This window comes from Strigops habroptila, chromosome 20, assembly GCF_004027225.2.
Source record: "Strigops habroptila isolate Jane chromosome 20, bStrHab1.2.pri, whole genome shotgun sequence".
NCBI classification, from domain to species: Eukaryota; Metazoa; Chordata; class Aves; order Psittaciformes; family Psittacidae; genus Strigops; species Strigops habroptila.
The window spans coordinates 1,567,796-1,584,384 of record NC_044296.2 but is presented as its reverse complement, the minus strand read 5'-3'; the positions used below and the strand labels follow the sequence as shown (position 1 = coordinate 1,584,384).

Here is a 16,589-nt window from a genome sequence, read left to right as displayed (position 1 = left end):
AGAGGAGCTTTTCCTTCTCTTTAGTCCTGTCGCAGAGCTGTTGCCCGTGTCCGACTCGGTTCAGCTCCACACTGGGTGCAAATGTTGTGTTCTTTGCCTTTTACTCACAGTCTGGAGCATCCAACTTTGGTGAGAAGTTCTCCAGGGTCAAGTTCTCCCCATCGCTGACGCTGTTTGGTGGGAAGCCCATGGAGGGCTGGATCGCGGTGACCATCAGCGGGCTGGTGACCGTGTCCCTCCTCAAGCCCAACGGGCAAGTGCTGACATCCACAGAGAGCCTGTGCCGGCTCCGTTGCCGCGTGGCCTTGGCAGACGTGGCCTTCACCGGCGGGGGGAACATCGTGGTGGCCACCTCGGATGGCAGCAGCACCTCCCCGGTGCAGTTCTACAAGGTCTGTGTGAGCGTGGTGAATGAGAAGTGCAAAATAGACACCGAGATCCTGCCTTCCCTCTTCATGCGCTGCACCACGGACCCTGCCCGCAAGGACAAGTACCCGGCCATCACTCACCTCAAGTTCCTTGCTCGGGACATGTCGGAGCAGGTGAGCATCTTGCACTTAGAGCAAGTAGGAGTTAAACAGAGAGCAAGGAAATGGCTGTTTGCTCCACCTTTGGCTTTCCCCCATGGCTTCCTTTATGTTTCTGGTTGCTGTTTCTGGAAGTTCTGCTAGCTCAGCTTTGCTGCACGTGAAAGGTCTGAGGATGGAACAGCCAAAGCCTCCAGTTCAAGATAAAATGGACCCGAAATCCCCATCCCTCATTAGCCTGATTGTGCTTTGCTTTGTTTCCTTTCCAGATCCAGCCCTGGTTGTTAGGGGAGCTCTGTCGTGTGGGGTGGTTCAAAGATGAGACCTAAAGATGAGACCTAAAGATGAGACCCTCTCCAGAGGGATTATAAACTGCTTGGGAAAAGGAACCTTGAACTAAAGTGGAGAGGGAGGGGTGTGAAGATGGGACAGGAGGGCATCTTTCCCCATGTGGTTGCAAGATGGGTTTCTGTTTCGCAGGTGTTGCTTTGTGCTTCCAACCAGAACAGCAGCATCGTGGAGTGCTGGTCTCTGCGGAAGGAGGGCTTGCCAGTCAACAACATCTTCCAGCAAATCTCTCCTGTGGGTGAGTTTCTGCACCAGATACTCTTAAGAACGGGAGCGTGGTCTCAGTGGAAATGGAAGGCAGGTTCTCAGCTTCATTATCACATCCAGGGGATCATCCAGAATGCCGTGTTTGTTTTTCAGGTGTTCTCAGCCCATCTGTTTGCCTCTTAGGAAACATCTTGTTGGTTTCTAGGAAGGGATTTGTTACTTTAAGTCAATCAAAGGCATTTTCTGTGTTCTGTCCTCCCACTGCTCTGGTGGAACGAACACACAGTCAGTGTAATGTGTAACCCCTCTGAGCCGGGGAGCGTGGGCAGCGATGGGAGGGGATGTGCTGATCTCCTCAGGGAGAGGTGTCTCACTTGCTTACTTGCTTCTCAAAGTTGGAGACAAGCAGCCCATGATCCTCAAGTGGCGGATCCTCTCTGCCACCAATGACTTGGACCGCGTCTCGGCCGTGGCTCTGCCGAAGCTGCCAATCTCCCTGACCAACACCGACCTGAAGGTGGCCAATGACACCAAATTCTTCCCTGGATTGGGTAAGGGGCTTCTGTTCTCTTCCTCCTAAATAAGTAGCTTTTGCCTGAAACTTTGCCTCCTTAATTTCCTGAAGTAAGAATGTGGAAAAACCCATGCGGAATGCTGATAGGAAAACTGTCAAAGACATGGTATCTTCTTCACCACCCTGTTTGATTTCCATGGAAAGAAGTGTTTCTCTGTGGAACACTGATGTAGCCTCAAGATACAAAGTGGGCTGTGAGCCTGCAGCCTTTTGGGCGCTGTCTTGTTGCCACATGGGCTTTCAGTGGTGTGAGACCCCTTCTCTGGGTCAGGTCTGGGTTATCCCAGAGGAGTCTCTTGCTCAGCCTTGGTTGTCTTCTCTCCGCAGGCTTGGCTTTGGCTTTTCACGATGGCAGCGTGCACATTGTGCACCGCCTGTCCTTGCAGATGATGGCTGTCTTCTACGGGTCCTCCTCCCAGCGCCCCGTGGACGAGCAGGCGATCAAGAGGCAGCGAACTGCTGGACCCCTGGTTCACTTCAAAGCCATGCAGCTCTCCTGGACATCCCTGGCCTTGGCTGGCATTGACAGTCATGGGAAGGTATTGTGCTCTGTTATGGGGGAGTGAGATGTTCTCACCCAGGTTCCCTCTAAGTCGCAATGGATCACTCAGAACAACTCTGGGAATGTTACTTACAGCTGTGTGATCCATGTTAAACAAGATGGGATGTATCCCGCTACTGAAGGAATTCTGTCCTCGGGCCAGGAATGAGCTGCAGTGGGCCTTGTGTTGCATTGTAGCTTCACAAAGTATTTCCAAGCCAGTTCTTGATGCCGGTTTTCCTTTGCCTCCTCCCTTCAGCTGAGCATGCTTCGCATCTCCCCCTCCATGGGCCACGTGCTGGACATGAACATGTCCCTCCGTCACTTGCTGTTCCTGCTGGAGTATTGCATGGTGACTGGCTACGACTGGTGGGACATCCTGCTCCACGTCCAGCCCAACATGGTCCAGAACCTGGTGGAGAAGCTGCATGAAGAGTACATGCGCCAGAACGCGGCCCTGCAGCAGGTCAGTGGGAGCTCCCTGCTCACTGCAGAGGGTGGGCACGAGGAGGGGGCTCTGGGGCTGAGAGGGGGGAGCAGTAGTTGCCCGTGCTCACAAGACTCACACTCCAGCTGCCTGGCTGTGCTGTCCCTGAATGCTCTGCTCGAGCAGGACTCGAGGTGGGAAGAACCTCTGCTTCAGCCTGTTCCTTTTCCCTAACATCAATGGGTCTCTACCTGTTGGAACCTTCAGGGGAGATGGTGAAGTCTATTTTTGGCAGAGATCTGGGAACAGAAGCGCTGTTTGTACATGCACAGAACAGTGCTCACTATTCCTGCCACTCGTGGCAGAAACAGAGAGTAGTGAATAAAGCTTTAAGGAGCTGATTGGAATTCTGCCTTCCCTTCCGTATTCCCCTGGTGTCTCTGTGTCAATCAGGTCCTCTCCACGCGCATTGTGGCCATGAAGGCCTCTCTCTGCAAGCTCTCCTCCAGCACCATCGCCCGGGTGTGTGACTACCACGCCAAGCTCTTCCTCATCGCCATCAGCTGCACCTTGAAGTCGCTGCTGCGCCCGCACGTCCTCAACACCCCGGACAAGAGCCCCGGGGACCGGCTCACCGAAATCTGCTCCAAGATCACAGATATAGGTGGGGATTGCTCTGGCACCGAGTGGTTTGTGTTGGATCATTCCTCTTTCAGGTTCAGGATGGGTTCCCTGGGTTTGGAGAAGAGGAGGGTGACCTCTCTTGGCGCTGCAGGGACAGGGAGTGCGGTTTGGGTCCATCTTTTTCCCCTGAGCCAGCAGATGTCTTGCTTCTGTTTCAGACATTGACAAGGTGATGATTAACCTGAAGACAGAGGAGTTTGTCCTGGAGATGAACACGCTGCAGTCCCTGCAGCAGCTCATCCAGTGGGTGGGAGATTTTGTGCTCTACCTGCTGGCCAGCCTTCCTAACCAGGTGAGAACAGACCGAGGGCAGCAGGAGTAGCTGCATGCAGTGCTTGGGCAGCATTAAGCCCCAGCCTGGCTGGTTTCCCCTCTGCAGGGCTCTCCTGTGCGGCCAGGGCACAGCTTCCTGCGGGATGGAGCATCCCTGGGCATGTTCAGGGAGCTGATGGTGGTGATCCGCATCTGGGGACTGCTGAAGCCGAGCTGCCTCCCCGTCTACACAGCGACCTCCGACACCCAGGACAGCATGTCCCTCCTCTTCAGGCTCCTAACGAAGCTCTGGCTGTGCTGTAAGTGTTTACCAGCTTTCCCGAACAAAAGAACCTTTCCCTGATGTGGATTGTGTGTGAAAGGAATAATTGCAGGGAGTAACTTGTGAGTTACTGAGTGTTTAGAAAGGGCAAGTACAGCTGCCAGGCTCATTGTTTTCCGGGCTGTGTTGGCGGATGGAGGAGGAAACCGCACGCAGTTCTCTTGATCTCTAAATGAGAAATGTCAAGATCATGCTGGTTCTCTTCTCTCTTTGCTTTATTTTCCATGCAGGTCGTGAGGAAAACCACATCACGGAGCCCGACGATACCCTGATAGACGAATGCTGCCTGCTGCCCAGCCAGCTCCTCATCCCCAACATCGACTGGCTGCCCATCAACGACGGCATCATCAGCAAGCTGCAGAACAAGCAGCTCGTCCGGCTGCAGTTTGGGAAAGCTCCCGGCCTCGTTGGTCACACTGTCTCGTCCCAGTTTGATGCCTTTGTCAGGTACAGAGACCTGAGGCGAATGGCTGGTGTGGTGACAAGAGGGTGGCGGGAGGCTTTGGGATGGATCTATATGGCTCTGAGGGGTCGGTGGGTTTAGGACACCTCTGTTTATTGGCTTGTCCTCTTGCTTGTTATGGCCCAAGAGCAGGTTGTCCTCTCTGCTTGAATTCATTTCTTAACTTGCAGCAGGCTGGGAATTTAAAGTATTGAAAAGAGATAGAAACAGAGGGGGAAAGTGCTGGTTTGTGGTTAGATTCCTGTCAGCACAACCTTGAACCCCATGGCACTTGATGGACAAGGTGGACAAAGCCTGTTGGCCGCTGAAACACAGCTGCCTGTCCTGTCACAGCTTTTGGGAAGGGATGTTCTAGAAACATTCCCATTCTTTTTCCTACCCAGGGCCCCCGGACAGCCTAAAATCGACCATCTGCGGCGGCTGCACTTGGGAGCGTACCCAACAGAGGAGTGCAAGTCCTGCACCCGGTGAGTGACACGGTGTAACCCCTCTGCTGCAGCCACGGCAGCAGCTCCCACTGTTCTTTGTCACTCTGAAGCTCTGTCTCTGTTTACCACCCTCGCTGCTATCCCAGTAACAGCTCATCCTGATCCCATCTCACCAGAATTTGGCCCATAGAGTCTCGATGAGTGACGAACGATCCCCAGCCTTTAAATCAAACTGCTGCTGTTCTTGGAGAGGAGCTGGTGCAAGGAAACAGCCAGCATCCCTGGTGCCATTTCGGGGTTGCCTTCCAAGCTAGGCTTGCACTTTAAGTCCCTTTGTGCTGTCCTCTTCATCCACCCTCACGAAAGAGCCTGGATGTCAAAAATAATGGTGCGGGGAGCAAACATCCATCACATCATGTGATTGAATTAGCTTTAATTACTGGGTTTAATGGAAAGGCTCTGCAGCAGATCGTCTTTACAAGATGACTGGCTGCTGTTTCATGTATAAATAGCAGCTGGGGGCCGGGTCTTGTTCCCAGATAACCTCTCTTCAGTTAAGATAATTGCTCGCTTGGTTTCAGCTGGTTTTCAGAGCTTGCAAACGTCACCTGCACATGGCAGAAATTAGTTTCCTCCTCCCATTCCCTGCGTGATCCATAGACTTCCCAGCAGCGCTGGCTGCTTTCCCTGGGCCCCGCTCCCAGCTCCCTGTTTCTCTCCAGGTGTGGCTGTGTCACGATGCTGAAGTCACCCAACAAAGTGACCGCGGTGAAGCAGTGGGAGCAGCGCTGGATCAAGAACTGCTTGTGTGGGGGGCTGTGGAGGAGGATGCCCATCAGCTACTCCTGACATGTGGGGCCCAGGGGGACACAGCACCGAGCAGAGGAGCTGCTCTGCGCCTCCTTCCTCGGCCGTGTTTGGGACAAGGGATGCTCGGAGAGCATCATCCTGGTGCTGCCCGTGAGCCGGTACCGAGCAGTGGAGCACCGTGCTGCTGCTGCTTCTGCTCACATTGATCTCTCTGCTGTACAAAAGAGGGGAGGGAGCCCGTCTTCCCTCTTCTTTCCCGAGGAAGAGCTAGAAGGGAATGAATGTGTGGTGTCTGGGCCCAGCAGGTCCCGGTGCAAGCCCTGGCCTGCGCAGAGCACGGTACTGGAGGTGCCCAGCGTCCCCAAGGAAAGGGGAGCAAACGTTGAGACCTCCTCTTCCTCCTGCGCTGCTCGGGAAGGGCAGCATTGCTGGTTACTCCCCATTTCCCTGCATTTCTCCATCCCTTCATCCCAAATAAGACTTGCCCCTGGGGGAGACTCCACTACCTGTGTTGTAACGGAGCCGTCCCTCCCTCGCAGGAAGCACCAGGGTGCTGCTGCCTGGAGCAAACCCCTGCTTGGCTCTTGCCAAACCAGCAGCTCTTTTATAAATAAAAGGTCCCTTAATTTTGTACTGAACGTTTGGGTTGGTTTCGGGGTGATTTGGGGTTTTCAAGTGACTTTGGTCATACAGTGCAGAGCCAGGATGGTTCCCACAAAAAGCCCTGTGTGTCCCTTGGGAAGGGAGCTGCCATAGGCTGTGGAATTGGAAGGGGAATTCATGTTTTCAAGCTCTGTCAGGTTATTGTGGACACAGGACCCCCCAGAGCAGCTCTGCAGGAATCATCACTTTATTGCAGCAGGTCAGTGCTAACGGGCACATTCAGCAAAGCCAGTGGCTTGTGCCAGCCTGGGGGGCTCCGAGCCCCCACACGCCCCATCTGGGCTTGTGCTTTGCAAGCGGGGGGCCGGGGACCCCCTTCCCCTGGTTTCATGCTGGTCCCCAGGCCCAGGGGATGCCCCACGAGTGGGTCAGGGCAGTGGTAGGAGCCCCCAGTGCTTGGTGGGTGAGTGGCAGCATGGGTGCTGTTGGGTGCTGTGGGTGCTGTGGGTGCTGTGATGCTGTTGGGTGCTGTGGATGCTGCGGGTGCGGTTGGGTGCTGTGGACGCTGTTGGGTGCTGTGGGTGCGGTTGGGTGCTGTGGCCGTCGTGTGGAGCCGGGTGCCGGTGCAGGCTCAGGGAGCAGCCCCATCCCCAGCCGCGATGACGCCGTCGATCCAGGCCGCATAGGGGGCGATGCGGGTGTAGATGGCCGGCTTCTTGTAGTTGCCGCAGACGCGAGACCCGGCCGTGACCACCCCCTCGGCCACCCCGTTGCAGACCAAGGGGCCGCCGGAGTCTCCCTGCGGGGCCAGGGCTCGTCAGCACCGCCGAGGGTCTCAGACCTGCCCCAGCCCATCGCCCACCCCGGCCCTGGGGCTCCCCCCGACCCGAGGCGCTGTGGGGCCGGGGGTGCAGAGCTTCAGCCCCTGGGTGCTCTCAGCCATGGGACTGGGGTCAGTCCAACAGCCCGGACCCCCAGCGCTGCTGGGACACAGTGGGGCAGATCCATCAGCGGGTTGTGCCCATGGCTTCATCGCTGCCTCCAGGCTCACGAGAGCCGCTTTGCGGTGACCAGCACAGGGCAAGGAGCCCCCATCACCGTGGGGACACAGGTTATCCCCACCCCAGCCCATGGGTAAGGGACAGGCGCTACCTTGCAGGTGTCCTTCCTGCGGGAGTCGGTGCACATCATCTTCTCGGTGATGGTGTGGTCGTGGCGGGTGCGGTGGTTGCAGACGTCGCGGCTCAGCACCGGCCGCTCCAACTGGTAAAGCTTGTCCGGCCGGCGGCCGCTGTGGTTGATGGTGCCCCAACCCGCCACCTCGCACACGGTGTCGGGCGCCACGTCCCGGTCCTCCCGCTGCACCGGCAGCACTTGCACATGCGCGTTCAGCTCCGCTTCCTCCTCCAGCTGCCCCAAAGCAAACAGGGGACCAGGGTCGGGGGGGGACACCCCAGCCCCAACAATGGGATGGCCCCAGTCTAGGCCATGATCAGGGCTTCAACTTCCACCCGCAGCCCCCGGCACGCAGCCAGAGACCGGAGCTGCTGCAGGGAAGACGTTTGGATGCAGCCCAAAGGTCTTTGGTGGGGGATGCAGGGATGAGGAAGGAGGGACACGGGAACCGAGCAGCCCCAGCCTGGCCTTGAGGGCTTCCTCCCATCCCGCTCCATGTCCCACCGTGATTCCTAGGGGCAGAGGGTGTCTGGAGGAGGGTCCCACCTGCAGCAGGAGGAGGTCGTCCTTGTTGTTGTGGATGTTGCTGCCGGGGTGGGGGATCTGGGCACGCACCCGGTACAGGCGCTTGTGGGGCTCCGGCTCCGTGAGCGAGTGGGCGCCCAGGAGGACCTGGAACATTTTGCCGTCCCTGGAAGGGAGGCAGCGTGTGGGAATGGGAATTCCCAGCCATGGGAATGGGGTGCTGTGGGGTGCTGCAGCCCCTGCCCAGCCCTGGTGCTCCGACACTGGGGTCGGGGCCATGGAGCCCCAATTCGAGCACCCCTCCCTCCCAGTACCCCCCCCCCGGCACTCACGTCTCCTCGGTGCAGTGGGCAGCGCTCAGCACCCACTGCTTGGCGATGAGGAAGCCCCCGCAGATGTGCTGCCCGTCCAGCTGCAGCGAGGCCATGTACGGCTTCAGGTGGGGCTTGGCCTCGTAGCCCCCCAGGATCCGTCCCCGCGGCTGCCCTGTGGCGGCAGAAGAGGCTGGGTTAGGTTGGCATCACCAGGGCAGGGTCACCCCAGACCCCTCCCCATGGTCCAGGCAGTGCCTGGCTGCAGACGGAGGCAGGAATTGAGGGGCTGAGCAGGAGCCCCGGCGTACGGGGGGTGCACTCACCATTCACCATGCCCCCCAGCAGCAGAGTGAGGGCAAGGACGGGCGCAGGACTCAGCCCCATGGCTGCTGTGGGGCCCGGTGGTGCCTCTGCCCCGGCTGTGGGGTGCTGGGTGCTGTGGGGCGGACGCAGCTCAGCTTTGCCGGGGCTGGGGCTGGGTTTTATGTTGAGGTTTGGGGCGGCGGGGGGGCAGGAAGGGCAGCGCGGGGGGGGTTTCCGCAGCGTGGGCCGAGTGCTGTTAAACGTTCAGCTTATGAAAAGGGTCAAGAGTTCCCGGCACAAACAGCGCGGGGAGGGAGGAAACAGCCCGGCCCAGCTCCGGCCCTGGCACCCGCTGCAGGGGAACTCTGTGCCGCTGTTGGAGCCCAAACCTGGCTCTTGGCACAGGAAGGTTCTGGCACATGCACCCCCAGAGCAGGGACCCCCCAGAGCAGGGACCCCCACCCGGCTGGCGCTGGGTGCTCGGTGTTGGGTGCTCGGTGGGTGCCCAGGGCCGTGGCCCGGAGCTGAGCATCCCCCATGGGTGGGTTTGCCCTTGGGGCTGGCGAGGATGAGGACAGCAGGGTCGGGACCACCAGGACCTGGTGGGGGTCCCCAGAGGAGACCCTACCCCGATGAGAGCTGCTGCGGGGACTGGGGGGTGGTGGGGGCACTGGTGGCACTGGTGGTGGCACTGGTGGCAGTGGCAGCGCTGGCGGTGATGGCGGTGGTAGCCCAAGTCCCGTCTTGCCTTTCTCCCTGGTGCCACTAAGCGGAGCCACCGCCTCGGCTCCCGCCCTGTCCCTCCGCGTCCCCGAGCTCCGTCCCCGCCCGTCGCCGCCGCCCGCGCTCGTCCTCGGAGCCCATCACCGCGCCTCGGGTCTCCTCCGCGGCCAGACCCAGAGCCCCGCGGGCAGGGGCCGTGGCCGGGGCAGGGGTTTCGCTGCCTTCGCCCCTCACCGGGACGGTCCCCACCGCCCATCCAGCCACATCCCTGCCCATGGGCTTTACAGTGCTCCCACCAGCGCAGCCGGGATCGAGTGGTGTTCCCGGGGAAAGCGGGCAAGGGGATGGAGACACCCCCCCCCCGCCATCCTCCTCTTCCTCCTCCTCCTCACGCACCATGAGCCTTTACCGCTCAGAATCCCCTTTGTCCAGACACCGACACCCCGGCACCAGCCACCCCCCGTACACCGGTGGCTTTGGCCTCCCGCTCTCCCGGTGCGGGGCAGCACATGGCGGGACGGGGCCGTCCATGCGGCGGGAGCGTCGAGGTGGCCGAGTCCGGCTCAAACCGGGGATTTTCCGCAGGGAGAACGGCTTAATCGCGGCTTCCAGGGATCCGGGATTTAGACGTTAAATACGGGAGATTTCTGATCACTTAGGGCCGAAAATGGAACAAGGGCATCGTGTGGCGGCCGGTGCCACGGTGTGGGGCTGCACAGAGCCCAGATGGGGCCGTGAGCTGGGGGGTTTGGCGGGGCGCAGGGTGCAGGGCCGGGATACACCGCAAGTTTGGGATGGGGGGGACGGGGCTGGGGCGCTTCGTCCTTCTCTGAGAGGTCCCTGGGGAGCTGCACCTGCGTCCCCAGCTCCGACTTCGGGGGGACTCGGGGCTGAGATTGGCCTCGGCACCGGCCCCTCTGCCTCAGGGGTCTCACCGGGTACAGGGACAGGGTTTGCCCCCGGGGTCCCGGCGTGCCCCCGGCCGGCAGAGCCCTGCTGTGTGCCAGGGGCTGGCAGAGCTCGATGCAGGGGGAATTTCGGGGGGTACCCCCGGGTCATCTCAGCCCGGGGATGGGGGAGCTTAGTGGGGGGGGGCTCCGCAGGGTGCGACCCCGAATCCCCGCAGCACACGGAGGGGAGGCGGGAGCCCCGGTGGGGGCCTGGGAACCCCCCGGTGCCGGCTGCAGAGCCGGGGGGGGGCAGCGCAGGGGGACAGAGCGGCGCGGAGGGGGGGGGGTCGGTCCCGCTCGCTGCCCCCGGCCCCGCCCGCCCCTTCCTTTGTCTCTTCCCAGACACCCCCAGACCCCCACCCGCGACCCCCGGGCGCCCCGGGAGGGGCCTGGAGCGGCGGGGCGGGGCGGGGGGCGGCGGGCAGGGGGAGGAGGAGGAGGAGGCGGAGGAAGCCGCCGCTCCCCGCGCTCCGCCGAGGCAGGAGCATCCTGGCCCCGGAGCCCCGCGGCCGCCGCCCCCCGCCGCGCCCGGCCCCCCCGGCAGCTCAGGTGAGTGGAGGGCGCCGGTGGGGGGGGGGGGGGCGGTGGCTACAGGGCACAAAGGGCCGCTCCCAGACCCCCGCCCGCGGCTGCGGCACGGTCGGGAGAGACACCCCCCCCCGGCCCTGCCGTTAATACCCCCCCGTTAACACCCCCGCGCTAATACCCTCCCTGTTAACATCCCAGTTAATGACCTCCCGTTAATACCCCCCGTTATTGCCCCCATTATTGCTCCGCCCCGCTATTGCCCCCCGTTGCTCCATCCCCGTTATCTCCCCCCCACCCCTTTTGCAGTCGGGGGCAGTTTCGGGAGGCCGGGGGGTGCCCGGGGACCCCCATCCTGGCTCTGTGGGCAGCACAGCCCCTTCCCCACGCCCTCCGCAGCAGCCTCACTGCCTGTCGCGATCGTGGCTGCCTGTCGCGACAGCAGAGCCTCCACTCCACCTGTTGTCACAGCCCCTGGCTCGGCCGGACCCCCCCGGGGTGCTGGGGGGGGACCCCCGGTGGGGCGACCGGGGGCACCCCGGCCCGGCGCAGCCCCCCCGGTACCGGCAGCTCCTCCCTGGTGAGCGGTGACCGGGGGGCAGCAGGATGAGCCGGGACCCCCCCATAGGGCTGAGAACTGGGGGTGACACTGCGGCCCCGCGGCAGAGCAGACCCCGGCGCCTGCCCCAGGACCATGATCCCCGCCAAGGAGAAGGCCAGGGCTCCCAAGGACAGCATGACGCTCCTGCCCTGCTTCTACTTCGTAGAGGTGGGTGGCGATGGGCTGGGGGCTCCTTCCCCACGCCATGGTCCTGTGGCGGGGGACTGTGCCATGGCAGTGCGGTGTTCCCAACACTCTGCCCCCCGCCCCAGCTGCCCATCGTGGCCTCTTCCATCGTGACGCTCTATTTCCTGGAGCTGACGGACCTCTTCAAGCCGGCCAAGGTGGGCTTCCAGTGCTACGACCGCACGCTCTCCATGCCCTATGTGGAGACCAACGAGGAGCTCATCCCGCTGCTCATGCTGCTCAGCCTGGCATTCGCCGCGCCGGCCGCCTCGGTGCGTCCCGGGGGGGTGAGGATGGAGCCTGGGGTCCTGGTGTGGGGAGACCCCCAGCTCCCCATGGGGCAGCACGGCCTGAGCCACTGGTTCCTCCGCAGATCATGGTTGGGGAGGGCATCGTGTACTGCCTGCAGTCCAGGCTGAAGGGCCGCGCCGGTGCCGAGGGCAGCATTAACGCCGGCGGCTGCAACTTCAACTCCTTCCTGCGCCGCACCGTAAGGTTTGTGGGTACGTTGTGCCGCAGCCCGGGCAGGAGCCGACACCGCACGGTGGGTGCCCGGGGCTGGGTGAGCCCTGACCACCCCACGTGGGACAGGGGGTGACCCGCTGTGATGTGCCACCCTGTCCCCAGGCGTCCACGTGTTCGGGCTCTGTGCCACAGCGCTGGTGACGGATGTCATCCAACTGGCCACCGGCTACCACGCTCCCTTCTTCCTCACCGTCTGCAAGCCCAACTACACGCTGCTGGGCACCCCCTGCGATGCCAACCCCTACATCACCCAGGACATCTGCTCGGGCACGGACAAACACGCCATCCTCTCTGCCAGGTACGTGCCGGGGGGGGGTCCACACGTGCCACGGTGCCAACGCTCCTGCCCCATCCCAACCACGGCTCCGTCTTCCTGCAGGAAAACCTTCCCATCCCAGCACGCAACGCTCTCGGCGTTCGCTGCTGTCTACGTATCGGTGAGTTCCCGGCTCTCGGGCACAGCGTGGGCTCCGTGTTGGCCTTCTCCTGTTGGCACATGTGTGTCTGCATTGGGTTGGGTGGCACTTGCAGTTCCATGTGCACCCAAGAGCCCTGTGCATGGCCAGGGAGCGGGGATGCTGCAGCAGGTGCCGGTGCCGTGAGCCGCAAATAACGGCCTCTTCCTGCCGTTATCCAGATGTATTTCAATTCCATCATCTCGGACAGCACCAAACTCCTCAAGCCCATCCTGGTCTTTGCCTTCGCCATCGCCGCCGGCATCTGTGGCCTGACTCAGATCACCCAGTACCGCAGCCACCCCGCTGACGTCTACGTGGGCTTCCTCATCGGCTCCGGCATCGCTGCCTACCTGGTGGGTGCTGCACGGGCAGGATGCTCGGCGCGGCCGTGGCCCCGGGGCTGTGCTGACGCCGCGTTCCCGCTCCCGCAGGCATACCACGCTGTCGGCAACTTCCGCGCCCCGACCGAGAGGGTCCCGGTGCCGGCGCCGGCCAAGGATGCGCTGCGGGCGCTGACGCAGCGGGGCCACGACTCCGTGTACCACCAGAACAAGTCGGTGAGCACCGACGAGCTGAACCCGCAGACGCGGCTGGAGGAGGCGGCTCGGCCGGTGCCGCGGGAGAAGAACTCCCTGGGTAGCCTGAAGCGGGCCAGTGTGGACGTGGACCTGCTGGCCCCCCGCAGCCCCATGGGCAAGGAGAACATGGTGACCTTCAGCAACACCCTGCCCCGCGTCAACACCCCGTCCATGGATGACCCCGCGCGGCGCCACATGACCATCCACGTCCCCGTGGACGCCTCCCGCTCCAAGCAGCTCATCACCGAGTGGAAGCAGAAGTCGCTGGAGGGCCGGAGCATGACGCTGGCGGAGGAGGCGGCGCAGGGCCGGGGTGCAGGGGACGCTGGCGAGGATGTGCCCCCGTCGCTGTACCCCACGGTGCAGGCGCGCGCGGCCGAGCGGGCGGCCGTGGGGCCCCGTGTCCTCATCCAGCCCCGCGCGGGCACCTCGCAGCTCGTGCACATCCCCGAGGAGACCCAGGCGGGTGCTGGTGTCCCGGCCGGCAGCGGCGCGGCTGCACGGGCCAAGTGGGTGATGGTGGCCGAGAAAGGGGGTGCGCAGCGCGTGGCCAACCCGCCGCGCCTCATGCAGGTCATCGCCATGTCCAAGCAGCAGAGCATGGTCTCCGTCACCCCCAAGCACTCGGAGACGTCGTCGTCCTCCACCAGCTCCGACTCCTCGCAGTACCGCTCGCCCTCGGAGCGGGACAGCTCCAGCATCATCACCATCGACGCCCATGCCCCCCATCACCCTGTTGTCCACCTCTCCGCCGGCAACGGGCCCTGGGAGTGGAAGTCAGGGCCGAAGGGGCCGGAGGGGCCGGATGCCTATGAGCTGGGCGAGATGGGGAAGGAGTTCCGCGGCTTCCACCCGGCCAAGAGCGCCGGCATCTCGCCGGGCTCCTCCATCAGCGACATGGAGCAGGACGAGCCGCGCTATGGCAGCCTGGCCGCCATCGCCGGGGGCGAGCGGGGGGACACGGCGGCCGAGGGGCTGCCGGGCACAGCCAGCCGCGAGTCCACGCTGCGGAGGAAGCCGGCGGAGCGGGATGCGCAGGGGGACAGCGAGGTGGACCACTACTACAAGAAAATGCAAGCCGGCCGCAGGTTTAAGGACTGAGCCCCCCCATTGCCTTCCCCAGGGCTCCCCCAGCTCCCTGCTGGAGGGGGGGGGGGGCATCAAGAAGGGAGCTCTGTGGCCTTGGGGTGATGGAGCAGCACAAGGATGCGGCCGAGCATGGTCACACCAGGCCCTGAGCCAGCCGGGATGTGCGTGAGACCCCCCCCAGTGTGGGATCCTGCTCCCACCCGGGCGCTGGGGAGGCTCAGGGGGCTCTGCCCCCCCCAGGCTTGGACAGCTCTGAGCACTTTGGACTTTCTTTTTCTCTCTAACATGGTGCTGACGTTTCGGAGGGGTTCGTAATTTATTCCAGCTCTGAAAGTGTATTTCTGGGGGGGGATGGGAGGGAGCAAATGGTGCTGAAGGGCTTTGGGGGGGGCTGGATCGAGGGGTCCTGGGGTTTGGGGCTGCCGTGGGGCAACGGGCCCTGGCTCGCGCGGGGTTTGTGGATGCTGGGGTCCTGCAGCCCCACATCCGGCGCCACTGGGCAGTGTTGGGGAGGACGAGGGGGGACAGGGGGTGCCCAGGGCTGGGGCTCTGGGCACATGGAGGCTGTAAATAGTGCATGGGCTGATGGTGAGGGTGGGCCATGGGGCGGGCGCGGGGGGAGCCGGGGCTGAGCTCTGGCCCCAGGAGCAGCAGCAGCCCTGGGCTGGGGACCGAGGTTTTTTGGGGGGCCGGGGGGGTTCCGGGGCTGTGAACGCGTCTGTTGGGCAATGGCTGGAACTGCTGTGGTTTGAAAAGCAAATAAACACGTGGATGTTCCCCCGCTGGGCTCCTTCGCCATGGGGGGGCTGTTGGGGGGGAGGATGCTGCTAACACACCGTGTGAGCCCCCGGTTCCCAAGGAGAAGCGGCCGCCTGGGGCTCCTCCATGCCCGAAATGGGCTCAGGATCCTTCTCCCCCCCTCCATGGGCCAGGTTAAAGCCCCTCCCCAGGCTCCTCAACCCATTGACCATGAGGCAAACACAGCGTGATGTGACCACCCGAGGCAAGGAAGGGGCTGCGGGTCCCCATCGCACCCCGGGGAGCTGGGGGGGGGGCGCTACCACGTCAGTCCAGACCCCCCTCGTGTTGCTGCCGCTGCAGTTTCCCACCGCGTTGCTGTGACAACGCGGGATCCGGCACCGCGCCGGGCCCCGCATGGGCCGCCCGTGTCCCCCCCGACACCCGGCAATGGGCCCATGGCACCAAACTGCCACTGCCAATTGGATTAACAGTGGATATCCCAAAGCCTCCGCCTTGCAAACATATGGATTATCCAGCATAACCCCGACTCGGTGCTGGAAAAGCCACCCCGGGATTAGCGGGAGGATCAGCGGCTGCGGTGGGGGGCAGCGGGGGCTGCGCCTGCCCAGTGAATGGCTCGGTGGGATGCGGGGGGGGGGGGGGTCGGCACCATTCGGCAGCAGCACAAGGGCCGCGGGTGACCCCGGAGGGTGAAGCGGAGCCTGTGGCCGAGGCCGGGTTCGAGGGAAGGAGGAAGGGAGGGAGGGAAGGGGGGTCCCAGCAGCCCCCGGCGCCGCTCTCACGGCTCATTGCGGTGAGCGATGGCGCCACCCGCCGCTTCCCGCTGCCTCTGACCCAGCGGTTTCCATGGCAACTGCCAGCCCCGCACCGCTCCCGCAGCCCTGAACAACCCCCCCCCCAGGGCAGCAGCACCCCCGGCAGCGATGCTTGGGGCCCTATTGGGGGAGCAGGAGCATCCGCATCCTCCTCCATCCCCATCCTCCTCCCGCCGCCATCCTGGGAACCATCCGGGTCTCCCATTGAACACGCTCTAGAGGAGTCCCCTCCGCTGTCACACAGTGTCCTGGTCGCACACCCAAGGTCAGCGCTGGCCCTGGGCTGGGGGGGGGGTTCGCACAGCCCCCAACCCCTGCCCCATCCCACAGGAACAGGGGCAGAGAACATCCCATCCCGTCCTGGTGCCACACTGACCCCAGCGGGGCCATGCCAGGACGCACGGGGGGTTCCTGTGGATCCACAGGCAGGATCCATCCTCGCCGGCAGCTGCCGTGTTTCCATGGCGACGCAGCCCATCGCGATCAATATTTGCCTGCAGCCAGCGCTGGGAGGCCGCAATTCCTGCACCAGGGAGCTAATGAGCCATTCCTTACTTGTGTGAGAGGGACAGGGATGGGCATGGAGCGAGGGGAAGCAAAGGCATCGCTCCTGCATCCCCAGGGAGCGGCTGGAGCTCCAGGCCGGGAGCAGGAGCTGTGGATGCTGGTGCCGCTTTAGGGTTCAACCACTGTTGAGGTTGTAACGACCATCCCGGCGTTAACAACCACCAACCTCATGGAGAAGCCGCAGCCGGAGCAGCAGGATGGGTTCCAGTGTGCAGGAGCAGCTCATTCCCATGGGAAGGGCTGGGTCCCGCTGGGCCGTGCTTCCACCCCAGCAGCCATCACAAA

The 16,589-nt window shown here is 62.9% G+C and overlaps 3 protein-coding genes across 8 annotated transcripts in view; 2 read left to right on the top strand and 1 right to left on the bottom strand.

The window, feature by feature from the left end:
- MED16 (mediator complex subunit 16) overlaps window positions 1–6,237 on the top strand; it is a 16,648-nt gene extending 10,411 nt beyond the window's left edge. The window contains exons 2-12 of the mRNA XM_030509753.1: window positions 25–542; window positions 1,008–1,113; window positions 1,478–1,633; window positions 1,984–2,195; window positions 2,457–2,663; window positions 3,078–3,288; window positions 3,467–3,600; window positions 3,688–3,880; window positions 4,134–4,350; window positions 4,750–4,833; window positions 5,517–6,237. Coding sequence (XP_030365613.1) covers window positions 25–542; window positions 1,008–1,113; window positions 1,478–1,633; window positions 1,984–2,195; window positions 2,457–2,663; window positions 3,078–3,288; window positions 3,467–3,600; window positions 3,688–3,880; window positions 4,134–4,350; window positions 4,750–4,833; window positions 5,517–5,643 — 2,165 coding nt within the window. The 3' untranslated portion in view covers window positions 5,644–6,237. The remainder of the gene's footprint in view (window positions 1–24; window positions 543–1,007; window positions 1,114–1,477; window positions 1,634–1,983; window positions 2,196–2,456; window positions 2,664–3,077; window positions 3,289–3,466; window positions 3,601–3,687; window positions 3,881–4,133; window positions 4,351–4,749; window positions 4,834–5,516) is intronic.
- A 199-nt stretch (window positions 6,238–6,436) lies between these two features.
- On the bottom strand, window positions 6,437–8,694 carry CFD (complement factor D). Its single transcript, XM_030509108.1, has 5 exons — window positions 8,546–8,694; window positions 8,241–8,394; window positions 7,930–8,074; window positions 7,360–7,617; window positions 6,437–7,006 (listed from the first exon to the last, which is right to left on the bottom strand). The coding sequence occupies exons 1-5, from the start codon at window positions 8,604–8,606 to the stop codon at window positions 6,839–6,841; spliced, it is 786 nt and encodes a 261-aa protein (XP_030364968.1). The 5' UTR covers window positions 8,607–8,694; the 3' UTR covers window positions 6,437–6,838.
- Window positions 8,695–10,525: 1,831 nt separating this feature from the next.
- Window positions 10,526–14,937, top strand: PLPPR3 (phospholipid phosphatase related 3). Of its 6 annotated transcripts, none has more exons than XM_030509105.1 (8): window positions 10,526–10,747; window positions 11,352–11,492; window positions 11,597–11,782; window positions 11,884–12,013; window positions 12,138–12,333; window positions 12,415–12,472; window positions 12,673–12,846; window positions 12,925–14,937. In XM_030509105.1, the coding sequence occupies exons 2-8, from the start codon at window positions 11,418–11,420 to the stop codon at window positions 14,170–14,172; spliced, it is 2,067 nt and encodes a 688-aa protein (XP_030364965.1). In that variant the 5' UTR covers window positions 10,526–10,747; window positions 11,352–11,417; the 3' UTR covers window positions 14,173–14,937. The 6 variants fall into 6 exon arrangements, with proteins under 6 accessions (XP_030364965.1, XP_030364967.1, XP_030364966.1 ...); XM_030509107.1 differs by having other exon boundaries at window positions 10,616–10,747; window positions 11,390–11,492; XM_030509106.1 differs by having other exon boundaries at window positions 10,629–10,747; window positions 11,395–11,492.
- The last annotated feature ends 1,652 nt before the right edge of the window (window positions 14,938–16,589 follow it).